A 27500-nucleotide genomic window follows, 5' to 3' on the forward strand; every position below is an offset into this window, starting at 1 on the left:
AGAAGTATTAAAATAAAATTATCACAGGAGTTCAATAAAATAACAACAATGCTACTATAATTATTTTTTTTATTATATTTATAATATTTTTAAATCACTTCAACACTTTCTCATTTTAAATAGGTAGACATTTATTTTCCTAGTTAATGATGTGGGGTCTATTATATATATATATATATATATATATATATATATAACCAATTTAATTGCTACAAAAATCCCACCTGCCATTTCTATAAACTAAAGCTTCTTACAGTCATGGAGAAGAAAAGAACTTGCTCAATCCTATGCATAATGATGTTATTGTATAGTTTCTTTGCAAGCTTAGTCGAAGGTGTAACAAACCTGGCCACTGATCAAGATGGTCTTCTTGCCCTCAAACTTCGTCTTATTCGTGACCCAAATAATCTATTGGCAACCAACTGGTCGACTACTACCTCCGTATGCACTTGGGTAGGTGTTACTTGTGGAGCTCGTCATGGTAGAGTTGCGGCTTTAGATCTTTCCGACATGGGCCTAACAGGGACAGTTCCTCCTCATCTAGGAAACCTGTCGTTCCTGGTATTTATCAGTTTCTATAACAACAGTTTTCACGGATCTCTGCCCAATGAGCTCTCCAAGTTACGCCGGATGAAAACTTTCTGGTTGACAAAAAACTACTTCAGTGGGGAGATCCCATCATGGTTAGGGTCTTTCGCTCGACTTCAACAACTGAGTCTAGGCTTTAACAAGTTTACAGGTAAATAGGTGTCTTAATATGTTTGCATTTATTTGTTCAAATATGTTAGATGATATTCGAGGCTAACTTTATGTAGAAAAGAAAAACACTTAATGATTTGAGAATACTGAACCAAAAATGACAAAACCCAAGAGCACTTATCGTAATTTATTTGCTTTAATTGCTTTACTTATATTAACATTATTTCTGTTAAATATGAACTCTATTTTGCACAGGTGTTATCCCGGTGTCGTTTTTCAATCTCTCAAAGCTCAATTTTTTTGATTTATCTTCCAATAAGCTACAAGGTTATATTCCAAAAGCAATTGGAAATCTTAATAGCCTGAGAATATTGTCTCTGGAGAAGAATAATTTTTCGGGTTCTATACCTTCTGGTATTTTCAATATTTCTTCACTTCAGGTAATTGATTTAAGTGATAACAGGCTTTCAGGTTCCATGCCAGCCATCTTGGATAACAACACCATGCCTTCACTTCTGCAACTTGATTTTGGATTTAATAATCTCACAGGCCATCTCCCAGCAAATATGTTTACACATCTTCCCAATTTGGAAGCGTTGTACTTGAGTTGGAACCTATTTCATGGTCCAATTCCTTCCACTTTGATCAGATGCAAGCAATTAAAACATTTAATTTTGCCTTACAATCATTTTGAAGGAAGCATAGACAAGGATATTGGGAATTTGACCATGCTTCAGGAATTAAATCTTGATCTAAATAATTTTAAAGGTAAGTATCATTCTTTTTTTCTTATAAGTTGAAAATTTAAAAGGGATGAGTAGAATTAAACCCTATTATTATAAGAAAAAGAAATAAATAAAATCGTTCCTTCATAGGTTTATTTGATAGCTTAAATCTTTTTTTGACAGGAGCAACTTACATAATAATAAAATCTCTATAATTGAAAATTTTAGCATATTAATAAGGCAAAATCCATTATTAGACTCCTAACATTTTTCAGTTTTATTTTATTGAACTCTTAAATTTTTATTTATTTTATTGAGTCCTTATAATGTTATTTTTTTTTTAATTTTATTAAAAGACTTCTTATACATATTCGTCAAATGATATTCTATTTATTTCATAAGATTTTTATTTGTTCCATTAAGTCCTTTTATTTTTTATTTTTGCTTTGATTAAGAATTATTAGGTGCTCAATAAAAATATAAAAAAAATTACAAAGCTTAAAAATGCATTGTGTCTATTATTAATTAGTTTTATGTTGAAAATGAAAAATTAAATATTTTTTAATCAACTATTTTTTTTTGTGAATAGTTGAATATTGATGAATTTTAATGATAATATGAAGAATTTTATTAGAGATGCTGCTGTCTATAAGTTAAATTGTCGGATAATAAGCTTCAATAATTATGGCTTCTTATTCTTCTCATAATTAATTTGATATCTTGTTTATTGAAAAATAACTTTTGACACATATATTTTTGACATTATAGGCACTGAAATTCCAACATCTATTGGAAATCTTTTCTACATGGAGAGACTAACTCTACACCGTAATGGTTTAATTGGTCCCATACCTTCGAGTTTGGGAAACCTGACTCAGCTAAAGAGACTTATACTCAGTGAAAATGGCTTAACAGGTTTGTTATCATACATACTTACATATATAATTGTTTGCCATGTAAATTTTTTATTTTTGTTCAATATCTTGCAAAAATAAATAATAATTGCAAAAGTAAATAAATATATGAAATAAAACAATGTTGATCGCTGGTCAGACTTGGTTTCGTATGTACATTAATGATAGACCAATCACACTTCCTCTTTTTTAATATTATCTTTCGTTCGATTTCAAAAAAAAAAAAAAAACAAAGAAAACATTATCTTTAGTTCAAATTTTATTTATATATTAATCTTTAATAGGTTATTTTTAAATGAATTTTTTTTAATATGACATGTTATTTGAATAATGATTTGAAATAAAAAGATAAATGAGAGAAAATATATATTTAAATTAATGGTAGTTTTATTAATATTATAAATGTAGAATTTATTTAAAAATTCTTTATAAAGGAAAGAACCTCATTTTAAAAAATTTAGTTTAATTATATTTAGTTTCAAAAATTTAATGCTCTAGAATTTCATAAAATATTTTATTTACATCAAACACATAAAATATAATTTTATAAAGCTTATAAAAAAAATCTATTTATATCAAAATACAATATAAAACATTAACTAATTAAACTTTATTAATTGCGTGATCACTAGACAAGTATTGTTCTCTCTATCTCCGCTTTTTACTCGCTGAAAGGAAAGAAATTTGATGGTTTAAAAAGTTATGGTATGAATTGAAATTTTTTTTAATGTCAAACATCTGACATAAAATGATAATTTAATAAATATTAATATATAAAAATAAGAAATAGTTAGTAGATAGTTGGTGGGTATTTCTTTATCTTTTTATTTTTATTTTTATTTTGGCTAGCTAGGATTTGAATAGGTTTAACTGAATTGTTATTATATAAAATTCAAAAATAATAATTATTTTCTTTGGCATACAGGCAATCCATAATTTAAGAAAAGGAGGTTATAGGTGTACCAAGTTATTAGATTTTTTTTCCTTTTGAAAAATGGCAAATTATTAGATTTGATTATAGTGACTAGTAATTTGGTGGGTCGGGTAAAATTAAATCCATTTTGATAATTAAGAGTCAAAAATTCCCTTATAAGAAACTGACTCAGCAAAAAGAAAAGTAGCAAAATTGATTGAATCCAATATTTAAATTTGGCTTGATTTCTTAAATTTCTAATTTGACATTAGTTCTAACGTCAAATTATTATATTGTTTTAGGAAAAACAATATATATATATATATATATATATAGCATTCACATTCCATAATTTACGGTAACTTTTAATTACTTATGTATTTACTCAAAAAAATTTATAAAATTTAAATTAAATTTACATAAAATATATTAATATGTAACTTTTAGATAAACTTAAGTATTATAATGTTTTTATAAATTATCTTTAAAATAAAATTTTTTATTTAAATTAATCTAAATTTTATTATCTTTCATCCAATAAACATATTATTATAAATTAGATACCCTAAAATTCACATGATTTAATGATGACTCGTTTTCCTTTCTCTATTTCTTTTTCTATTTTCTTCTATAAATTTCATTTTTATTTTTACGCTGATTTTATTTTTATAAAGTATAGCGTCAAATGACAGAGCTGAACTATGACAGGTACAATTCCAAATGAGATTGGTAACCTTGCTAACTTAGAAGTTATAGATCTTGGAGCTAACAATCTTACTGGACTCGTTCCCTCTGGTATCTATAATGCTTCAAAGATGATGGTGATAATATTGGCTATTAATCAACTTTCGGGCCGTCTTCCTTCGAGCTTAGGTCTCCATCTTCCGAATCTTGAAGACCTTCTTGTTGTAGATAATAACTTCACCGGTCCGATTCCTGTTTCTCTCTTTAATGCTTCCGAACTTAGAATTATCGACATGGGTTTGAATTCATTCTTTGGCCCTATTCCTGATGAGCTTGGTAATTTAAGAGGCCTAGAGGTTTTCAGTTTCTGGGTAAATCACCTGACCATCAAATCTTCGTCTTCAGGATTGACCTTGTTCTCTTCTTTGACAAAGTGCAAACATTTGAGACGTTTTGATCTGAGTAACAATCCATTAAATGGCAATCTTCCAATTTCTGTTGGAAATCTATCTTCCTCTCTCGAAGTGGTCGAGATTTTTGATTGTGGAATTACAGGCACCATTCCTAAAGAAATTGGCAACTTAAGCAGCTTAAGTTGGTTAGATTTAGGTGCAAATGACTTGAGGGGAACCATTCCTACCACAATAAGAACATTAGGGAAGCTCCAAGAATTAAAACTTCACTATAATAGATTAGAAGGGTCTTTCCACTACGAGTTATGTGAGTTGCAGAGTTTGGCTTATTTATATTTGGAGGTGAATGCGCTTTCTGGACAAATCCCATCATGCCTAGGCAATGTGAATTCTCTAAGGACTCTCTCCATGGGAATGAATAAATTTAATTCCACAATACCTTCAACTTTGTGGAGGCTTGCAGATATCCTGGAACTAAACTTATCATCCAATTCTTTAAGTGGCTCTCTCGCAGTAGATATTGGCAATTTGAAAGCTGTGACACTAATTGATTTATCAGGAAATCAATTATCAGGTCACATCCCATCTAGCATAGGAGGCCTTAAGACTCTATTAAACCTTTCTTTAGCTGATAATAGATTGGAAGGCTCTATCCCTCAATCATTTGGTGATGCAATAAGCTTGCAGTTATTGGATTTGTCAAACAATAGTCTTTCTGGAGAAATTCCTAAGTCCTTGGAGGAACTCCGGTATCTCACATATTTCAATGTGTCTTTCAATGAATTACAAGGAGAGATACCAAATGGAAGAGCTTTTATAAATTTATCAGCTAAATCATTTATGGGGAACAAAGGACTATGTGGTGCCGCTAAACTTCAAGTTCAGCCCTGTGAAACTAGCACTCATCAAGGATCAAAGGCAGCTAGTAAACTTGCATTGAGGTATGGTTTGATGGCGACAGGATTAACAATTTTGGCAGTGGCGGCTGTTGCTATTATCTTCATCAGGTCTCGCAAAAGGAACATGCGGATAACTGAAGGATTGTTACCTTTGGCAACATTGAAAAGAATTTCATATCGAGAGCTTGAACAGGCAACAGATAAATTTAACGAGATGAACTTGCTTGGTAGAGGGAGTTTTGGGTCAGTATACAAAGGAACTTTTTCAGATGGGTCGAGTGTTGCAGTAAAAGTTTTCAATTTGCAGGTAGAAGGAGCATTCAAGAGTTTTGATGTCGAGTGTGAAGTATTGCGCATGATTCGGCATCGAAATCTTGTCAAAATAATAACAAGTTGCAGTGATATCAACATTGATTTTAAAGCCTTAGTTCTTGAGTTCATGCCTAATTATAGCCTTGAAAAATGGTTGTGTTCTCCGAAACATTTCTTGGAACTCCTAGAGAGGTTGAACATAATGCTTGATGTTGCATCAGCAGTAGAGTACCTTCATCATGGTTATGCAATGCCAATAGTTCACTGTGATTTAAAGCCCAGCAATATCCTACTAGACGAGAACATGGTTGCTCATGTAACTGACTTTGGCATTGCAAAACTCCTTGGTGATGAGCATTCTTTCATACAGACCATCACATTAGCTACTGTTGGCTACATGGCACCAGGTGATGTATCTAGTTTCTATGTAAAGTATAATGCCATACTAGCTAGGCTTTTCTTTTTCCTTAGTATTGTAATAAATAAACGAAATTAATGTATTTGTAGAGTATGGATCAGAAGGAGTTGTTTCAACTGGAGGTGACATATATAGTTTTGGTATTTTGTTAATGGAAACCTTCACAAGAAAAAAGCCTACAGATGATATGTTTAATGAGGAAATAAGCATGAAGCAATGGGTTCAAGAGTCAGTACCTGGTGGCGTAACTCAAATTACAGACCCCGATTTGCTAAGGATTGAGGAACAACATTTTTCTGCTAAGAAGGATTGCATATTATCTGTCATGCAAGTGGCCCTTCAGTGTTCTGCAGATTTACCTGAGGAAAGGCCAAATATAAGGGATGTTCTCAACACTCTCAATCACACTAAAGTGAAGTTTCTCAAGGATATTAATTAAATCTGAAATAAGACCGAAGTAAGGTAATATTGCAGTGTTTGGATTTGCAGCAACATAGATGGAAGTGTCTCCTCGGACAAAGCCAATCTCAATAACTGGAATGTCCAGTGTTGATCAACATTATTTAGATGAGTGTTTCAGGATTCACAGATAATTCAATATTGTTCGTGTGAAAATAATTATGACAGTTCTTCCTAAATACAATTAAATTCATCTTCATTTCAAATGTGTACATGTCCAATCACATAATGCTGCATAAACATCAGGTTGACCAGACCTCATTTATGATTTTAATTTATGCAGTGGGTGGTTGCACAGGGAAATGAAAGATGGTCAGTTGTGAAAGTTGCATGAGAGGCAGAGGCAAGAACAGTGCGCATATCATCATAATTGGCATCATAGGGATCTGAAGTAAGAATAGCCATTTTTATTGTGGGATTGTATATGTTGTTGCAGACTCGTTCACAGGTTTATCACCCAATTTCTTGATTTGATACACTGGTTCTTCTCTTCTGTGCAAGATTCTTATAAAACATGATTTAGAAGTAGGAGTGACTAATTCTGGATGAGGATATTAGAGATTTCAGATAGCAATTTCTATAACACAACTTTTGCCCAAATGAAGGCCCAGGACTGCAACTGTAAAACTTGCAACTCCCAAAAGTGGCCTCCGCCAAGAAAAAAGAAAAATTGCAAAAGGGAATTGTCAAAAAAATAACAAAACTGCAGAGGGCTAAAGATACCTTTTTCCTTTAATTTTTTTTCTGTTTCAAATAAAAGAAAATAAAGAAAATATTGAATCAATTAACATTGTTCATCAAATGGTATCCTAATAATGGCATCCTATCGATGAAAAAGAATAAATTAGTGAATAGCATCTTAGTAATTGAACCTCTAATTTCTTGCAATTTTGAGATTGGAAGTCATTAAACTGCTAATTCAATGATTTCAGATAATAAAGTAATGAACCATTTGAAAGATCCTTGGATGTCAAAATTAAATTCGAAAAAATATTTATAAAAAGAGGGAATACATAGTACATTGGTGCTAGGATTTGGATTTTACATGGCGCCCTTGTCATTTGCTTCTTAAAAAATTAAGTAATTATTAGCTTCCATTACATAAGATGCTAAGTTCATAAAAAATAAATAATAAAAGGATATCATTTTTGGATTAGAATGTATGTAGTAAGTATTTAATGGAATTAGATTATATATATATATATATTTTTTTTTTGAGTTTTAATCATTCAATCAGTTTAATATTTTAATTAAAAATATTTAAATATTAAAAATAAATAAAATTTAAATATATATTAAGTTAAATTAAAAATTAAAATATTCGACTGACTAATTAATATAAATTGAGAGATATAAACATGTTTTTGACCATCAAATCAATATACTTCATCATTATTACAATCTCTATGTAAAAGTCAAATTTGGTAATGCATTTGGAACTAAAGTTATCTGACTCGATAGCATATTTCTTAAACTCCACAATCTGCATTTGCTTGTTTGGAGCTCAGGTTTTCTTTCTTCATTTCTTGATTAATTCTTTGTAGTTTTCTTTTTAAAAAAAAAATAGGAAAAGAAAAACTCCTAGCTTTCTACTTTGTGCAAGTTCAAAAGCTAGATAAATGATTGAGAAAACTGAATTATTCTGATTATATAATGGTAGGGAATTTTAGCCATATTGTTGAAGACAGTAAACATAAAGAACAAGAAGGGGAGCCACTGCACAGGCAGAAAAACCTATACAGGACTATTCATCACAAGCTACTAGAAAATGGAGTATCAGACACTGCACATGCAGAAAAGCCTGTGCAAGATTACTTATTACAGGCTGCCAGGAAATGGAGCAACCACCCTATACCAGGGAAAGATCACTTCAACCTTTCTTAGAAATAAAAAGGGACGTTGGACATCGTTTATAAAGCAATCAATGTATAAAATAGGCAACCGTTGCAGCTTATGTATATATACTCAAATTAACATATTGTAATCTCAAAATTCTAGAAAAAATAATAAAATCAATTTCTTTATATATATATATATATATATATATAGGTAACATCATTATGAGGTGTGGCCACTGTCACTTTCGACCCTTTCATTAAACTTCTATTAATTACAACTGTTAAGGAAGAGAGCTTAGCTTCAACTTTAATACCCGTTTCGATACACTTTTATCGTTAACCGTTAGCCCCAACTTGGTCGAGTTTGTGTTATGTTAGCAACTGGAAAGAGATACATGGCACTTGGCAAAAGAAGGCGTTGATTATGGTGCCTAGATGTTTGATACGCAGCGTATATTATATAATAAAGTCAAACATAAAATGGAGAATATAAACTCCAACTTAAATGGATTATATATATAATTAAAATAATTGTTTGCTATTAAGAACCTATAGATGAGACGATAATGGTCTCTTCTAGTTTAATTAAAATCTCGAGTTTTAATTTTAGATATGCAACTGTATTAAAAACTCTTGATGAAATATGTAAAAATTCTATGGGACACATTCTAAATTAATTTTAAATATATATATTTAGGCTGCCGGCTTAAGAACTAATACTGCATAATTAAAGAATTTATGGTTAGGTAGTTTGTACCAATCAAGAAAATTCATGACGTGGAGTGACTTAATCAAATATGATTTTGTATCTCTTAGTTGTTTTTGACTTTCACGAATCTAAGAATTTGTATCTTTGATGTATCTATATACAGCCAATTTGATTGCTACAAAAATCCCACTGCCATTTTCTCTGAATCAAAGCTTCATACCGTCATGGGGAAGACCAAGGCTCAGTACTATTTAACTCTTTCCATGATGATGTTATTCTACAGTTTCTTCACAAGCCTAGTCGATGGGGTAACAAACATCAGCACTGATCAAGATGCTCTTCTTGCCCTCAAAGTTCGTATCGTTGGTGATCCTAATAGCCTATTGACAACAAATTGGTCTACTGCTACCTCTGTATGTACCTGGATAGGCGTGACTTGTGGAGCTCGCCATAACAGAGTTACAGCTTTAAATCTTTCTCACATGGGCCTCGCAGGGACAATTCCTCCTCATCTAGGAAACCTGTCATTCCTAGTATTCATCAATTTCAACAATAACAGTTTTCATGGGTCTCTGCCAATGAGCTTTCCAAATTACGCAGGATGAAAACCTTCACGTTCTCAACCAACTCCTTCAGCAGTGAGATCCCATCATGGATAGGGGCTTTCACTCATCTTCAACTATTGAATCTAAGTTCTAACAACTTTACAGGTATTCGGGTGCCTAAATATGTTTGCAGTTTTATACATAGGTGAGCACAAAACTTCATGCGGACTAACATCTCCATCTACGTTACCATGCTATATTGCTACATTCAAAAATTACTTTCTTGCTGAGAATTGAATTGAACCAAAAGTGATAACCAAGACAGTCTTATCTTAATTTATTTGCCTTACTTAAAACATCATTACTTTTGCTAATTGTGGACTCTATTTCTTACAGGTGTTATCCCCACATCGTTATTCAACCTTTCAAAACTCAGTATTTTTTATTTGTCTTCTAATAATCTACAAGGTTATATTCCAGAAGCAATCGGAAATCTCTATAGCCTGAGACTTTTGTCTTTGGAGAAAAATGAATTTTCAGATTCCATACCCTCTAGTATTTTCAATATTTCTTCACTTGAGCAAATTGATTTTAGCAATAACAGGTTTTCAGGTGCCATGCCAGCCATCTTAGTTAACAACACCATGTCTTCACTTCTGATGCTTGATTTTGGGACCAATAACCTAATAGGTCTCCTCCCGCCAAATATGTTTACCCAATTTTCTAATTTGGAAAAGTTGTATTTACATTCCAACCTATTTTATGGTCCAATTCCTTCCACTTTGATCGGATGCAAGCGATTAAAGATTCTATCTTTGTCTAACAATCATTTTGAAGGAAGAATACACAAGGATATTGGGAATTTGACCATGCTTCAAGTCTTACATCTTGCTAGCAACAACTTCAGCGGTAGGTTTCGCTTTTGCTCTTATTCTTTTACATGTTGAAAATATATAGGCAAGAATATAGAAGTTGTCGGGATAATAATATGAATGGTTACTTAATTTTTTACTTAGTTTCATTTTGATTACAAAATTCTTATTTGTTTCATTTCAATCATTCAATTTAATTTTAGTTGCAATTTAGTCACATTGCCAATAAACAATTAACATGTCACATTTTTCTTTTTTAATTATTCTTTTCTTATTGATTCATTTTGCCACGTGTCAATCTTTTATTTGCAAAGTAATTAAATTGAAATAGAATTAAAATTGAATCTCATTGTCCATGCAAATGGTCCCTCCTAAGGAAGAGAACTCTTCTGTTCCGGGCGCAGCGGCCGAGCCCTTTGCTAACTAAAAGGAAACAAATTAAAGTTTTGTGACTAAAATAAAACTAAGTGCAAAGTTTAGTAACCATTTATATTTATATCATTATCCTGAAGTTGCCTCATCTTTCTAGCTAAACATTTTTCCATTGAACAAATCTTACAATTTTATGCTGAAAAATGAAAAATTATTTATTTCCTGAATTCTTTAATTATTAGTGATAGCTAAGGGCAATCATGGTTTGGAAGAATTCAAAGATTTGAAAATTTTTCAAACCATACCGTAACATTAAAAATTTTCATCATATGAACCGTTTCATTTTTTCAGAATAATTCGGTTCGAAGATTTGGATTTAACATAATAGTTCAATACAGAATAATACAAAATAGAGATTCAAAGAATTTTTTTTCATAAAATATCATATTATATGAGCTTAAACCATTTCAAATAAGCTTAAAAGTATATCAAAAGATTAAATCAAATATAGAAAAAATAGAAGTTAGTAAAATTACATATTACATACTTCTTTTGAGTACTACGTAGCAAAATAATATATTACTTGATTACTTTTAATAGAAATGAATATTAAAAAAACTAGAATTTATACTTAGAGTTTGTAATTTTAGATTTGTCATGTTTGGGCCAATGAATTTATAATTTTATTAGACTATAATTGCTTAATTTATTAGGTCTTTTTACATCTAAATTATAAGTTTGGACTTAATTAGTTAGACTTAGACTTATATATATATATATACATATGTATATATACACATATGTATATATAAAAAAGTATGTAAAAAAAAATTAGATTATGTTTCCTCTTCTTTTTTATTTGATTTGTTCATAATTTGTCTCCCCTCGATCAAAAAGAAGTATATATACATATACATATGTATATATACACATATGTATATATATATATATACATATGTGTATATACACATATGTATATATATATATATATATACATATGTGTATATGTATATATATATATATACATATGTGTATATATATATACATATATGTATATATACATATGTGTATATACACATATGTATATATATTACATATGTATATATATACATATATTGCCAATGAATTTATAATTTTATTAGACTATAATTGCTTAATTTATTAGGTCTTTTTACATCTAAATTATAAGTTTGGACTTAATTAGTTAGACTTAGACTTTTATGTATATATATACACATATATATATGTATATATATATATATATATATACATACATATATATATATTGAAACCAGCTTTAGTTCATCTCGGTAGAGTACAAGATAGTTCGATACAGTTTTTTGTATGAATAATTAATGAAATCAAGAACCATACCAAAAAATAATTCAAGTACAATTCTTTTTAGAGAAAATCAAATGGTCAACAAATATTAATTTTCGGTTCTAAATACTCTTAGTTTAGTTTTTTTAGGTCTTTTTACATCTAAATTATAAGTTTGGACTTAATTAGTTAGACTTAGACTTATATATATATATATATATGTGTATATATATATACATATGTGTATATATATATACATATATTGCCAATGAATTTATAATTTTATTAGACTATAATTGCTTAATTTATTAGGTCTTTTTACATCTAAATTATAAGTTTGGACTTAATTAGTCAGACTTAGACTTTTATGTATATATATACACATATATATGTATATATATACACATATATATATTGAAACCAGCTCTAGTTCATCTCGGTAGAGTACAAGATAGTTCGATACAGTTTTTTGTATGAATAATTAATGAAATCAAGAACCATACCAAAAAATAATTCAAGTACAATTCTTTTTAGAGAAAATCAAATGGTCAACAAATATTAATTTTCGGTTCTAAATACTCTTAGTTTAGTTTTTTTTAGTGCAGTCTGGGATCTCTAAATTCCATATTTAGCCTTAAAGATAGTTGATAATTTTTCTTTATTCGTAGGAGACTTGATGAGCTATGGACTCGACAATAGAAAGTAGACATTCTTTTATATTCATTATAAAAGTGAAAACTTACTTATTATGGAATAAAGAACTTAAACCTAAAATTTCTCACTCTTAAAAACAAACACACTTACCACTTAAGCTAGCTAGATCCCACATAATGTATTAGCTGATAATTAATAACGAAGATAAAAGTTTCTCAACATTTTTTAATAGTTAAATTATTGGATATAATTATTATAAGCCTTAAAAATTATGGTTCTCAATAATCCGTGAAGCTAAGTTATGTCAAACTGAATTAATTGTAAACAGATTTAATACAATAAATAAAAAGTTTAATTATCAAAGAAATCACATATTTTATATACTTATTTTCATATTTTGCATCTAGTTTTTATTTTTTTAATATTAATAATGTATTTTAGTATTCCTTTTGCTTTTAACCTTCGGCAAAGTTATCATCCAAGATTTATTAACGTGGCTATAATCTCAATGATAATTAGTTAACACTAGAGTTGCTAACTCATCAGTAGACATTTTAGAAAAAAGAAATTTACTATTCATATTTGAAATTCTTGAAATACTTACTGTCATTGTAACAAATAAAAAAAAAAGAGAAAAAAAATACGAATAAGAACTAGATAATTAATTTTGATGGATAAAATATTAAAAAAATATATGATATCGAATATTCTATTTATTTATTTAAATAACATCAATTTTATGAAATGAATCAATGCTTTCAATACTGGTTCAACCCTTTTTCTTACTATTAATATTGTCAAATTATAGTCACGGTAATAAATTTCGGTTAATTACTTTGTCAGAAGTTAAATTAAAACTAATATCAAAATATGTTATTAGAATTTTTTTAAAAAATTTAAAAGTTACATGACAAATTTAAAAATAATTTAAAATACAAAATTTATTGGTGATTAAGCCTAAATAAAATAGTAAAAGTTTATTTAGGCTAAGAAGCTTCTTAAAGTCGATCCTAAATATATTTAAGTCAATGAAGAGCTGACAAATTGGTTGGGTTTGATTCACATTCCTATTCCTTATCCATCTCATAATTAAACTGCTATTCTTGTGATTGAAAAAAATAATAATTTTTAGCGTATACTTTGACATTATAGGTGCTGAGATTCCAACATCCATAGGGAACATTTTCCACATGGAGTTATTGGGACTGGCAAAAAGTGGTTTAGTTGGTCCTATACCTTCGGCCATAGGAAACTTGACCCACCTAAAAGTTCTTGATCTGTTGGATAATGGCTTGACAGGTTTGATATCTTAAATCTGCAACTCTTTCCCGCATGAAATTTGTGCTTGAGCGTATGCATAGATTTTCTTTTTCTAATGTTATGAAAAATAAATAAAGAAACATAAATAAAACAATGGAATATGTTCAATTAAAAAATTGTTTTTTAATAATAAAATTTCTTTTATTAATTGTCTATTAATAAAGAAAAAAAATATTATTATTAAGTTGAAACTCTCTCAATAATCAATCTTTAGTTTGGGGGGTTGACACTTAGTACCGAAAATAAAAATGTCAAAATGGATTGATTCGTTTAACAAATAAAAATAGTGTATTAGGCTTAAACCTTGGCGGGTAGAAACGGATTGATCCATTTATGACATGACTTAAAGCGTGTCATATATTGAGTTGACCTACAAACTTATTACAATATTTTAGTTACTATTTAAATAAATGTGTTATCCTATTGTGTTATATATATTACCATAATTAATTTACTTACTATTTAAGTAAATATGTTATAAGTGTCGTGTCGTGTTGTCCAATTAAGTAAACGTGTCACACGTGTTATATACTTGTAATCCGTTTAAATTTTATATTGGGCAAGGGTTGAGATATGCTGACACTATTAACAAATGGTGACTGATATTATGACAGGTGTAATTCCTGATGAGATCGGTAATCTTGCTAACCTAGAATTAATAAATCTTGGAGTTAACCGTCTTGCTGGAGTCGTTCCCTCTGGAATTTATAATGCTTCAAAAATGATGGTAATCTCCTTATCTTCTAATCAGCTATCAGGCCATCTTCCATCGAGCTTAGGTCTCCTCCTTCCGAATCTTAGACGGCTTTTTCTTGGAGGAAATAACTTTACTGGTCCCATTCCTATTTCTCTCTCTAATGCTTCGGAGCTCACACTAATAGCCTTGCCATCGAATTCATTCTTTGGCCATATTCCTGACGAGCTTGGTAATTTAAGAAGCCTACAATATCTCTACTTGTGGGGAAATCATCTGACCATCAAATCTTTATCTTCAGGATTGAGCTTATTCAATTCTTTAACAAAGTGCAAAGATTTGAGAATTTTATATCTGCACGACAATCCATTGAATGGCACTCTTCCAATTTCTGTTGGTAATTTATCTTCCTCTCTCGAAGTGTTATCGGCTTATCGCTGTGGAATTACAGGCACCATTCCTATAGAAATCGGCAACTTAAGCAACTTAACATTGCTAAGTTTATATGAAAATGACTTGAGAGGAACAATTCCTGCCACAATTGGAAAATTAAGGAAGCTCCAAGCTCTATTACTTGACCATAATAAATTAGAAGGGGTTTTCCCCCCTGAGTTATGTGATTTACAGAGTTTGGCTATTTTATCTTTAGGGGTAAATACGCTTTCTGGATCAATTCCTTCATGCCTAGGCAATGTCGATTCTCTAAGGAATCTTTCCATGCAAATGAACAAATTTAATTCCACAATACCTTCAACTTTGTGGAGGCTTGAAAATATCCTGATCGTAAACTTATCATTCAATTCTTTAAGTGGGGCTCTCGCAGTAGATATTGGCAATTTGAAAGTTGCGACAATTATTGATTTATCAGGGAATCAATTATCAGGTCAGATCCCACCTAGCCTTGGAAGCCTTAAGGATCTATCGTCCCTTTCTTTAGCTGACAATAGATTCGAAGGCTCTATCCCTCAATCATTTGGCGATGCCATAAGCCTGCAGTTCTTGGATTTATCTAACAATACTCTTTCTGGAGAAATTCCTAAGTACTTGGAGATACTCCGGTATCTCACATATTTCAATGTGTCTTTCAATGAATTACAAGGAGAGATACCAAATGGAGGAGGTTTTACAAATTTATCAGCTCAGTCATTTATGGGGAACAAAGGATTCTGTGGTGCAGCTAAATTTCAAGTTCAGCCCTGTAAAACTAGAACTGATCAAGGATCAAAGGCAGGTAGTAAACTTGCATTGAGGTATGGTTTGATGGCGACAGGATTAACAATTTTGGCAGTGGCAGCTGTTGTCATTATCTTTATCAGGTCTCGCAAAAGGAACAGGCGGACAACTGAAGGATTGTTACCTTTAGCAACATTGGAAAGAATTTCATATCGAGAGCTTGAACAGGCAACAGATAAATTTAACGAGATAAACTTGCTTGGTAAAGGAAGTTTTGGGTCAGTATACAAAGGGATTTTTTCAGATGGGAGGAGTGTTGCAGTAAAAGTCTTCAATTTACAGGCAGAGGGAGCATTCAAGAGTTTCGATGTAGAGTCTGAAGTATTGCGCATGATTCGGCATCGAAATCTCGTCAAGATAATAACAAGTTGCAGTAGCGTTAACATCGAATTTAAAGCCTTAGTTCTTGAGTTCATGCCTAATCATAGCCTTGAAAAATGGCTGTATTCTCCAAACCATTTCTTAGAATTCCTACAGAGGTTGAACATAATGCTTGATGTTGCATCAGCAGTAGAATACCTTCATCATGGTTATACAACACCAATAGTTCACTGTGATTTAAAGCCCAACAATATCCTATTAGATGAAAATATGGCTGCTCATGTAACTGATTTTGGCATTGCAAAACTCCTTGGTGATGAGCGCTCTTTCATACGGACCATCACACTAGCTACTGTTGGCTACATGGCACCAGGTAATGTTTCTAGTTTATTCCTTGAACTTTATCTTTATCTTCTTTTATTTTACTATTAAGTTGGCCTGTGAGGGAATAAAATATAACTTTAAGAAAACTTTCAAGTATTAGAGAGAGTATTCCAATATATCAAGAAGAGTATTCAAGAGTGCTATAGATGAGCGTGTAAAATATATAATATTAATCTATTAATATGAGTGTTGCACCTGTATTAAGAATATCTTTTTAACTCGTGCATATATTTTTTATTAAATTAAATAAAGTAATTTTTTTACAAAATTCAATATATTAACTGAAATAAGTTTAGGGTTAAATTAGACTAGAATAAGAATGAGTTTTTCCGTAAAAATAAAAGGAATCAAAATAAGGAAATATGAAAATTTTAGGGCTAGTTCTAGCTATTTCAAAAATTATCTTAAAATTTATAGGTAATTGTTTTATTTGAGAAATAGTCAAATAAATAAGTTGTGTCAGAATTAATGAGACCTATCCTAAATGTAAAGAGTATTTGCGGTCGAAGATAATAGGTCAAGTCTTTGTATTTTTGCATTAAATAAATTATCATCTATACGATGAGTCCGAAAGAATGACTGTCCCATATAATAATCTACGACCCATATCGAGTTTCTAATGAATCAAAGAAATAAATTATACCATATAATGACTTAAACATTATGAAAGATTTAATACTGTCATGGATTCAAACAAAAATTCAAAGTCTTACATGCCAATTTCTATGTAAAATATAATATAATGCTAGGCTTTTTTTATTCATCACTATTTTAATAACTAAACGAGATTCAAATGTAGAATATGGATCAGAAGGAGTTGTTTCAACCGGAGGCGATGTGTATAGCTTTGGGATTTTGATGATAGAGACCTTCACTAGCAGAAAGCCCACAGATGATATGTTTAATGAGGAAATGAACATGAAGCAATGGGTTCAAGAGTCATTAGCTGGTGGAGTAACTCAAATTGCAGACCCCAATTTGCTAAGAATTGAGGATGAACATCTTTCTGCTAAAAAGGATTGCATAATATCTATGATGCAACTAGCCCTTCAGTGCTCTGCAGATTTACCTGAGGAAAGGCCAAATATTAGAGATGTTCTCAGCACTCTCAATCACATCAAAGTGAAATTTCTAAAGGGTATTAATTAAGCTAAAGTAAGACCAAAGTGGTGTAGTAGCCATGTTTGGATTTTCAACAGCATAAATGGAAGTGTCTCAACAAGACAAAGCCAGTCTCAATAACTGGAATTTTAGTGTTGATTACCATTATTTAGATGAGTATTTCAGGATTGTCAGGTAATGAAATTTTATGTATTGAAACAATTATGATATTTATTCCCTAATACAATCAAATTCAGGTTGACCAGATCTCACTTATGATTTTAATTTAAATGGTGGATGTGGTTCTGAAAAATGCTATCAGGTACTCATAATATAAGTGGTGGTGGTAAGACTACTGCGAGTATGATCATAATAGGCATCGTATGGAAATTAACTTTTTTTGTTAATGCAGAAAAGGCAAGAACTAAGAAATTAGAAGTAAATAGCTCTGTCGGTGTCCAAGTTTGTCATTTTCTTTAATTGGTATTAATACCTATAATCGTTTTGTTTTAGTACCTAAACTTCAGATTAACTAATTTACTTATGTGCCAATGTGCATGCCGGAGAAGATAATATCTTCCGTATCAGATGCTACGATAGGCTAACTGTTACCAATTCTCTCTTCTGCCATCTTTGTTGTTCCTCGTTGATTTGTAATACATCTTCAAGAATTAGTGAGAAATAATGAAGACGGTGATAAAGAGGAGAGAAAGTAAAATTAAAAGTGATTTTCTTTAAATAGTATCCAAAATTTTTAATTTTTTTTCAAATTGTTATATGACACTGAACTATCAATTATGATTTTAATTTAATTTCTAAGATCTAAAACTTAAAAAGCTTATATATATTAACGAACTAAAATCACCAGAACATTAAAATTGAAACTTCTATTCACTTAAGCTAAGATAAAAGAGTAGAAAAGGAAACTTAAGTGATAAAACATCTTTGTCTAAGTTATATAGATAAAAAATGCTCTGGCATTCTTAAATGTAAAAACTTGCAGCTCCCAATAATGGCCTCCGCCAATAGAAGAAATAAAAAAAGAAGACGTAAATGCACAGAAAAAGCAAACAAGAAAACACCCACAAAAACCAGAATTCGGATTTGGATTATTACACTGTAAGGACATTTAATACGCAATAATCTTTAGAACATCTCATTACAGTATCCATCCATCTATGGCACCATAATATCTTCTCCTGCAATTCCTGCTAATGCATAGAGGAAGAAGGACACTCCAAAATCCTAAAGCATAAGAAACAAAGACAAAGGCATAAAAGAAAATAGGTTCATCAATGACTTGATTGTCCTCCTCCTCCTCCTCCTCCTTTAAATTGTTTTCTTCTTCATTTTCTGAGCATTCTTTCTTCAACGGTTCTCCACAAAGATTTGGATTGCCAATGTAGCTACTCCTAGATAACGTAGAAAACTGCTCATCAAATGGTATCCTGCCTAAAAGATCATTGTATGCTACGGTAATAGTTGAAAGAGAACTCATCCGGCTAAATTCCTGAGGAATTTGCCCTGTTTGTGTGAAAGATCCAGGCTTTCAAGTTCTCAAGATTTATGAAGGATGTTGGAAAATGGCCTATTAAAAGATTACTGGAAAAGTTTAAAGAACGAAGTTCTTTCAATTCACCGAGTTGGTCTAGAATTGTGCCTGTCAATTTCGTTAGCTAAAAGATCAACAGTCATTAAAGTAAGTCGAATTCCTTGCTAAGAATATGAATTCCCTGGTAAGAATATGAATTCCCTTTGGTGGTAAAATCAATTGGTACCCAATTAAAACCTGATTGCGACTTCTGTGTCCAAAATAAGTTGTTTTTCAAACAAGAAGGGATGGACCTTGAGAGTTCATTATGGGAGAGATCCAAGAACTGCAACCTTTTCATTTGACATAGTTGACTTGGAATGTGTCCACTGAAATGGTTTACTCTTAAAAGGAGTGCACCTAAATCAGGAAAAATTGGCATTTGATCTGAAATTGGCAGTTGACTTGGGCTACCTACTTGTTTGTTGTAGCACTAACCAACTGATCATAAAGTGGTTGCCTTATTGCTGCTTTCAGATTTAGGATATGATAATCACATTTTTAACACATGCTCTGCAAATAATACTCTGCAGCCCTGCACAAACTCGAGCACCTTCAGAAGTTGGATCTCCACGACAATAGGATTGCCAACGGTTCCAGTCTCTACTGGATAAATATGCCTAGTCTTTTCTACTTAGACTTGTCAAGAAATAATCTACAAGGTGACATTCCAAAATGCATATGTGAAAGTCAATCCTTCACTGAGCTGAGGCTTTCTGGCAACAAACTGGAAGGATATTTCAATTCATGCTTAAGTAATATGACTTCTCTCAAACATCTATTTCTGTCTGATAATCTTTTCAATGGAACATTTCCTTCCTTGCTATTTCACAACCTGACAAATATTGAGTATTTTGTAATCTCACATAATCACTTCAAAGATGTTATTCCATTTTTCACTTTTGCTATTTTATCGAAACTCAGTTACCTTGACATCTCGTTCCATCCTAATCTAGAAATTGAAACTGAATCACCAACACGGTCTCCATCTTTTAGCCTAAAGAAACTTAAACTAGGTGGCTGTAACCTAAACAAAAGAAGTGGCAGAAATATTCCAAACTTCTTATCCACACAGTTCCATTTGGAGTCTTAGATTTGCCATATAATTCGCTCGTTGGGATCTTCCCTTCTTGGCTCCTCTACAATCTGACTTCAGAATTGTGGATAAGAACCAACAATTTGAGTGGTCCATTTCCAAGAAGCAAAGGAAATACTAGCTCACAGCTAGTTACGCTAGACATCTCTGACAATGTTCTATATGGGCAACTTCCTGCAGACATCAATCTTCTTTTCCCTGAATTATGCCGTCTAAATGCCTCCAAAAATATGTCACCAGCACGTCCCACAGTCTTTGGCTGAAATTAGGCAACTTCAATATCTCGACTTATCAAGCAATTATCTTGCAAGGAGGGATACCACATGGCATATTCACTAATACGACACATCTTCAACTTCTGAAGTAATCCAGAAATAACTTGGATGGTGAAGTACTTGTGAAGAATTTCAGTTTGCCTAACCTAAGATGGCTTTATCTCGACAGAAATGACTTTGCAGGACCAATTCCGGACAGTCTGTCAAAATGTTTGTATCTGCAAGTTCTTAGCATTCAACAAAATGAATTTTCAGGTGATATTTCAACAAGCTTTCCTGTCCTTCCTGAATTAAGGGTGTTGAGTCTGAAAGGAAACCAATTTAAAGGGGAGTATCCCATTGCAGGTGTGTCAATGGAAACACTTGCATGTTTTAGATCTCTCAGAAAATAATTTCTCAGGTGAAATTCCCACATGCCTCAACAATATTACTTCAATGACGGAAGGATATCCTATTTCTAGTCAAGATTTCGAATTACACAGTTGGGTTTCCATTGATCTCATCAGCAAGCAACGGTTAGTTGAGTATTCGCAAGTGCTCCCCTTCTTGTTTGCAGTAGGTCTTCCGTTGAACAAATTGACAGGAACAATTCCCATTCAAATGATGCAGCTGAGAGCGATTCAAATCTTGAACATGTCTAGTAACCTCCACGCTGGTCAAAGTCGGTCATCTCTTGCTAACTCAAGTGTATTGGAGAGCTTAGATCTTTCCTGAAACAGGTTCTCCGGCACGTTGCCCACCTATCTCAGTTACTTAACCTTCCTTACGTTGTTCAATGTTTCTTTCAACAATCTCTCTGGCCCAATACGACGTAGGACTCAACTTGACAGCTTTTCAAATGACAGCTACTTAGGCAATCTCAACCTTTGTGGGTATACATTACAGAAGAATGCGATCAGCAAGTAGAGAAATCCGGATATGAAAGAGACAAAAAAACTTTGACAGGAATCATGGGAATGCCAATTCTGATATTCTACTGCTGCATATTCTTCTCCATTGCATATTGATTACTGTATATTTTGTCGTAAGAACAATATTCCGTCTGTATAACGTTCCATTTGCTGAAATATTTTATCCATTTAACAGTCAATTAGATCAGCTTCTTGCTGTTATACTAAACATGTCTTACTGATTTACAGATACATCTTTTGGTGTGGTTAGAACTTAAAACTTTAACACTTGATAAGATTGTCTGATTGAGCTGCCACTATAATTTAGATGAACTACAAATCACTATCTAATAACCATAAATTATAAATTAGTAGGCAAAAAAAGAAAAAAACTCTGCGTTCAATAATTAATAGCTAAAAATACAAAAAATAGCATCAATATGCTTAGCTTGATAGTGAATTTTTATATTTAATTTGAATAAAATCAGAAAATTAAATCCTCTTTTCCTCATTTATAAATCAAATAGCAATTAAATTGGTAATATAGTACGAATAACAATTATGTCGTAAGGCAATGGGTCAATGGTTAAAGACAGAAGCTTCATCTGAAAACCATAGAAATGATAATACTAAAAGACAGAAGCTTCATCTAGGAAGCACCAAAATGGTAATACTACCTTTGTGAATAAAACTTATTATTAGGAAATATTTAAACCTCACCCATTTTTTATTTTAACAAAAAAAGTTACTCAGCAAATGAAATAGTTAAGATAATAGTCACCTAAAAATATTACCATTTAGTAGACAAAGTAACTATCAAAAGATTTTGATTTTATATTAGCTTTGTAAAATAATTGATTGCTTAATTAAAATTAAAATAAATTTTTTAGAGTGAAATTAAAATTAATTTTCTTTGAAAATAATTAATAAAAGTCTAATTTTACTATCTTATGCATAATTAATCTAACAACTCTATTAATATTATATAACACATATTATGTATATTTTATTAATTAAGAAAAATTAGAATTGATGATAATTGCTAAGAAAAATAATTAAATATGTATGTATTACTAAGACAAATGATTAAATATGCACATGTTGCATATTAACATTGGTCAATCAATTTTACATTTTGCTAAAACGAACTATAGATATTTGAATGCTGCTTAAAAATGTAAATTGGTGTAACATCCATGGCTCTTGATGAACACTGATAGTGGTTGGTAGAATAAAAGTAACGTAAAAATTACATAACGAATAAGAAAATAAAAAATATATGAAAGAAGAAGAGAGTGAGTATATATCTGAAGACCATATTTAATAAATTAAAATTTTTAAAAAGTTAAAGTAAATAATTGAGAAATAGATTCTTCAAAAAGAAAAAGAAGAAAAAGAAAAGGAAAGAATAAGTTTAGATAGGGGAATATATTTTTATTTTTAAGCATATTTTTATAAATTTTATGCCAGCTTATTTTTGGAAGCTGATTTTTTTGCAGATAAAAATTATTATTATTATTATTGTAGAAAGAGGTATTTGTGTAAATAACTTTAAAAATTATCAATCAAAAATAAGAAAAAAATTTCAAATCCATTGTGAAAAAAATAATTATAAAAATACTTCTATTTTTTTATTTTTTCAAAATTATCTCTTGATGTTTTCAAAAGTATCCATTCTTCACCTCTTTATTTGGCTAATGCATACCTTCGTCGTTTTGTTTTGAATTTACATTTTATTTTATTTAGAAAAGATTGAAATACCTAACGTATACTTAATATCTACTATTTTGATTAAATATATACCTTAAACTATTATTTATATTAAAAAGTATACCAGACATATACTTTTGTATCAATATATATTGAATATATACTTTTTTTTTATCTTGTAGCAATTTATTTTAAATTTCAGATATGATATTCTCAACACATATCTAAATTTTTAAATTAAAAAAATACCTTTTAGATTTATTTATTTAATTATTCATCATTCATATCACAAAATTAAACAAAATATAAAATTATTTTATAAAAATCAATATGTTTTAGATTTATTATCTGTAAAAATATATATTGAATGTAAGCACTTTTTTTAAGAGTATATTTAATATAACTTTTTCATTTAAAAAAACTAAATTAGATATTTTATAAATAAAATACCATTTTAGAATATTTTTATAAATAGTATTCTTTTTTTCAGGATTTTGTTAATGAATTTTGCAGGTATTCTTATAATTATTTTATATTTTTCTGGCATTTACAAAGGAAACCCAAAATAAAGCAGCCCAACTAAACCCACGAAAACTCAGGGCATCCAAGAAAAAGCCCAAAAGCGATCAATGCAAGAATTAACAAACAAACAAACACAGATCCATGGAAAATTTGCAATTTTTAAAACACAATAGAATGGCATCTACCAAGATATCAAAGAAAGAAGGAGAGAAGAAGAAGAAGAAGAAGAACGCCAAAGAGTCACCAGGAAAAACCCGAAAAACACCAATCAAGAGAACACCTTCAAAATTACCCAAGAAACAGGAAGACAAAAAGAATAATAGTAACAAGACTCCCAGTGGGAAAGTTAAAGAATCGCCCGAAGACTCAATCATCTCATTTTCAAGCTCTGATTCGCTTCAAGAAGTACAAGAAGCAGTGACCAAGAAAGAACTAGCAAAGAACAGCAAACCCAAGAATCAAAGCAGTAACAACAGAAGCCCCAAAATTGAGAAAAGCAAGAAAAGGAAAATAAAAGAAGATGATATTGGAGAAAGTGAAAATGGGACAATGTGTAGCTTCCCCATGGCTAGGATAAAGAGGATAATTAAGACTGAAGACATTGGCTCTAAATTGACTCAAGATGTTGTATTTCTTGTCAATAAAGCCACGGTACAATTCTCATTCTTGATATGTTGCTGTGTTAGGGTTAAGGTTCTTTTTCCTTTGTTCTTGATTTTGTGCTTTTTTAGCGAACATTGCTTATATGTCTTAATGTGCAATTAGATTTGTTTTTAAATTGTGGTATATGATAATTGTAATGAATTTACTTATAATTTGGTTACAGGAGATGTTCCTTGAACAATTTTGTGAGGAAGCATATGAATGTGCAGTTAGAGAAGAAAACGAATCTCTTGCTTACAAGCACCTGTGTAATCTCTCTTTCCATGATTTTGCTTTCCCAATTAATTTAGTTATGTAGTTTTTTCTAGTAATTGCTGTGCATAGTCGTATACAACTCATTTTGAACTTAAATCAACTTTCTTGACCTGTTTCTAGTGCTGGTGTTTCTACAATATCAGTTAACAAAGTGGGATATGATGGTAAAATTGTAAAGTTTAGGAAAACAAACTTGAGTGCTTAAGGTAGTAAATTCATTTGGTCTTTTCAATTGTTGTTAAAAACGAAATTCTTTATTGTAGCACATTTTTAATGAGTGTTCGAAGCATTAATGATTTCCAGGACTTATTTTGTTATTGCAATTTACTTGAGACAAATACTGCTCTAATGAGCTAACCTGATATGAGTGTTACATCTAAGATTGTAGTAACCTTTATGCAGCTTGAAAATTCGTATATTATTTGCTTGTCTATCTTATTTTTTGGCCTAAACTTTCGGATTTCCAGCCTTGGAATTGCACATTGTCTGAAAAAGCATAGAATTATAATACTGCACTTCAAAAAATAGTATTCCTGTATTTTATTGAGATGGTATTAAGATGCTTTCTTTGGTTTTTTCGTTTCAGCATCAGTTGTTAGTGGGCAGAGGAGATTTGACTTTCTTTCAGGTGCTTATGAAGTTTTCTTTGTGCTCTCTTCCATCTTTCCCATTTAATGATTAAATCTAAACTTTTTGTGCATGGAATAAGCTGTTACTTGTCTGGTATTATTATTCTGTGATGAATTGCTCATTTATTTAATGTTGTTAGATTTCGTGCCCAAGCAACTAAAAGCTAAGGAAGCTTTGAGACGGAGAACATTGGTGGAGACTGTTCAAAGACAGGAACAGTACTTGAGTAGATGATCCACGCAGTCTGTCCGGTGGCATAGTAAATCATTGTTGTTTCACAGGCTTGTCTTTTGTTTCTCTAACAACTAAGATTGGACTCCATGCTGACTTTGTAGGCTCTGCCCTTTGTTTTCAATTGGCAGCATATGAGGATGTTTCCTTACTAGGATCTGGATTTGATAATCATCCTCATTTCCTAGGCTTTGCTCCTTGTTTTCAATCTGCAGTGTACCTTACCAGGGAAAGCCATTGTTTCCTTGCGTGTTGTATTGTATCCATGTGTATACATCTTAAGACTACAAACAGTAGATGGATTAAGGCAGCAGTAACATGGCCATTCTGGTATGCAAATGGAATTCTTCTCAGGTTTGGTTGAATTTAAGTTAAACTTTATACTCAGGTTATTTACTGGTGATAATTCGCACATGTTCTTCCTTCTCCCTGTCCCCTGACAAGTAATTATTCGAGTCGTGTGACTAGGGTTGGTTCTATTTCAAACCAATTACAGACATATCCCCTTCAGCTCTTCTGCGGGAATTTTATTGTTGTCTATGCGTTGGAATTTTAATACAGCTTCTCTGATGGAATTTTAATACTGTTGTGCTGTTGGGGGATTAAACAAGCACTTAGCAGTCCGGCAAGCTCATCAGACCGTTGCCTTTGCAAAGTATTATCCAGTTCAGGATGAAATGAAATGTATAATCGCTGGGCTTGGCGACTTATTTTCTTCACATTTTATTCTTTTTTGACTGCATGTGAAATTATCAATCTAATGGTACGTATTTGTAGTTGAGTATTTGCCTTACATTTCTGTTCATCTCTTTCCCTTTCCCCTAATTGTACTAAGCTTAAACCAGGGTAACATAAGTACACATGCTAAGCATACTAATTATAACAGTTTCAGATCAGTAAATATATTAATAACATCAATGTCCGTGTTGGGTAAAATGGAAGAAGTGGCCTCCAACCAACGAATGAAATTAATGAAATGTCATCTTTTACATACTTATGTAAGGTTGGTGTCATCTAAGCGGGTTTAAGTACCAAGTTGCCTCTGAAAATAGTCCTAATCAAGCTCAGATTTTAGTATCTTAATAATACCTCCAATAACTAGCCAACTAATAGTTGGGTCCATGCTATGTAGGCTGACAGCAGTGGATGAAGGTGGCTGGTCACCTTTTGGGGCCTATCATGTTTCTTACTAAGCTCGTAACAAAGTGCAAATCTGCAAATGTCAACGTTGGTTGGTCATCCCTGTTTGCATTATTATTCTTAATTTAAATTTGCCAAGTTCTCTAGGAATTCTGCTCAAATATACTGCCCACTAATTACTTGTGTTTCAGGGCATGTAACAAAGACAATATATTATTATTATTATTATATTAAATAAGTACATATGGACTCCTATGTTTTAATTATTACCAATTTTTTCTTCTCCAACGAGATCCCTAGCCTGCCAAATAAAGGATTAAAGGCTAATTGCCAGCATTCCGATCCACTAAGAAGAGGGGTGAGTGATGAGTCACAGGAGCAATGAGGATGATTGGATGAAACATGGGTCAGAGGATAAAATTGATGAAATCTAGTAGGCCAGTCACCAGTGGACCCAAAACTGACAAACCACCATTTTAGGGTACTCATAAAAAAACAAATCACTATCTAAAAAAACAAATCTATAACAACTTATTTCTTAAGATTGTGGCAAACAAATATCAGATTTTACCCAAAATATACTTACAAGTGAAAGCAAAGCAATCATGCAAGTCTCCATTTGCCCACACATACCTCCTGATATCTCTTCCTGTTTTTGCTGCTTTTCCAAGCAAACTAGTTGCTCAAACAGTAGTGTC

General features: G+C 31.2%; 4 protein-coding genes across 6 annotated transcripts; all 4 read left to right on the forward strand.

Annotated features, from left to right (window-relative positions):
- Nucleotides 1–219: 219 nt before the first annotated feature.
- LOC8279904 (probable LRR receptor-like serine/threonine-protein kinase At3g47570) lies at nucleotides 220–6642 on the forward strand. 2 transcript variants are annotated; one of them, XM_048378664.1, is made up of 5 exons: nucleotides 220–739; nucleotides 955–1467; nucleotides 2193–2339; nucleotides 3960–5966; nucleotides 6067–6642. In XM_048378664.1, exons 1-5 carry the CDS (start codon nucleotides 259–261, stop codon nucleotides 6414–6416), a joined length of 3498 nt encoding a protein of 1165 aa, XP_048234621.1. In that variant the 5' UTR covers nucleotides 220–258; the 3' UTR covers nucleotides 6417–6642. The 2 variants fall into 2 exon arrangements, with proteins under 2 accessions (XP_048234621.1, XP_048234622.1); XM_048378665.1 differs by lacking the exon at nucleotides 955–1467.
- A 2525-nt stretch (nucleotides 6643–9167) lies between these two features.
- LOC125370896 (receptor-like protein 43) lies at nucleotides 9168–10543 on the forward strand. Of its 2 annotated transcripts, none has more exons than XM_048378323.1 (2): nucleotides 9168–9733; nucleotides 9925–10543. In XM_048378323.1, exons 1-2 carry the CDS (start codon nucleotides 9712–9714, stop codon nucleotides 10473–10475), a joined length of 573 nt encoding a protein of 190 aa, XP_048234280.1. In that variant the 5' UTR covers nucleotides 9168–9711; the 3' UTR covers nucleotides 10476–10543. The 2 variants fall into 2 exon arrangements, with proteins under 2 accessions (XP_048234280.1, XP_048234279.1); XM_048378322.1 differs by having other exon boundaries at nucleotides 9168–9693.
- Nucleotides 10544–14560: 4017 nt separating this feature from the next.
- On the forward strand, nucleotides 14561–18064 carry LOC8279902 (probable LRR receptor-like serine/threonine-protein kinase At3g47570). The gene is made up of 2 exons (XM_025159715.2): nucleotides 14561–16687; nucleotides 17498–18064. The coding sequence occupies exons 1-2, from the start codon at nucleotides 14659–14661 to the stop codon at nucleotides 17845–17847; spliced, it is 2379 nt and encodes a 792-aa protein (XP_025015483.2). The 5' UTR covers nucleotides 14561–14658; the 3' UTR covers nucleotides 17848–18064.
- Nucleotides 18065–23978: 5914 nt separating this feature from the next.
- LOC8279899 lies at nucleotides 23979–26049 on the forward strand. Its single transcript, XM_002532567.4, has 4 exons — nucleotides 23979–24534; nucleotides 24710–24794; nucleotides 25388–25429; nucleotides 25571–26049. The coding sequence occupies exons 1-4, from the start codon at nucleotides 24025–24027 to the stop codon at nucleotides 25663–25665; spliced, it is 732 nt and encodes a 243-aa protein (XP_002532613.2). The 5' UTR covers nucleotides 23979–24024; the 3' UTR covers nucleotides 25666–26049.
- The last annotated feature ends 1451 nt before the right edge of the window (nucleotides 26050–27500 follow it).

This window comes from Ricinus communis, chromosome 8 (genome assembly GCF_019578655.1).
Source record: "Ricinus communis isolate WT05 ecotype wild-type chromosome 8, ASM1957865v1, whole genome shotgun sequence".
In the NCBI taxonomy this organism is placed as follows: domain Eukaryota; kingdom Viridiplantae; phylum Streptophyta; class Magnoliopsida; order Malpighiales; family Euphorbiaceae; genus Ricinus; species Ricinus communis.

Bases quoted from the DNA above. Each gene is read 5' to 3' on its own strand.
- LOC8279904 (XM_048378664.1), top strand. From the start codon at position 259: ATGGAGAAGAAAAGAACTTGCTCAATCCTATGCATAATGATGTTATTG. The intron at 740-954 runs GTAAATAGGTGT...TATTTTGCACAG, and splicing joins AGGCTTTAACAAGTTTACAG to GTGTTATCCCGGTGTCGTTT. The intron at 2,340-3,959 runs GTTTGTTATCAT...GAACTATGACAG, and splicing joins CAGTGAAAATGGCTTAACAG to GTACAATTCCAAATGAGATT.
- LOC125370896 (XM_048378322.1), top strand. From the start codon at position 9,585: ATGAAAACCTTCACGTTCTCAACCAACTCCTTCAGCAGTGAGATCCCA. The intron at 9,694-9,924 runs GTATTCGGGTGC...TATTTCTTACAG, and splicing joins AAGTTCTAACAACTTTACAG to GTGTTATCCCCACATCGTTA.
- LOC8279902 (XM_025159715.2), top strand. From the start codon at position 14,659: ATGGTGACTGATATTATGACAGGTGTAATTCCTGATGAGATCGGTAAT. The intron at 16,688-17,497 runs GTAATGTTTCTA...ATTCAAATGTAG, and splicing joins TGTTGGCTACATGGCACCAG to AATATGGATCAGAAGGAGTT.
- LOC8279899 (XM_002532567.4), top strand. From the start codon at position 24,025: ATGGAAAATTTGCAATTTTTAAAACACAATAGAATGGCATCTACCAAG. The intron at 24,535-24,709 runs GTACAATTCTCA...ATTTGGTTACAG, and splicing joins TTCTTGTCAATAAAGCCACG to GAGATGTTCCTTGAACAATT. The intron at 24,795-25,387 runs GTAATCTCTCTT...TTTTCGTTTCAG, and splicing joins TCTTGCTTACAAGCACCTGT to CATCAGTTGTTAGTGGGCAG.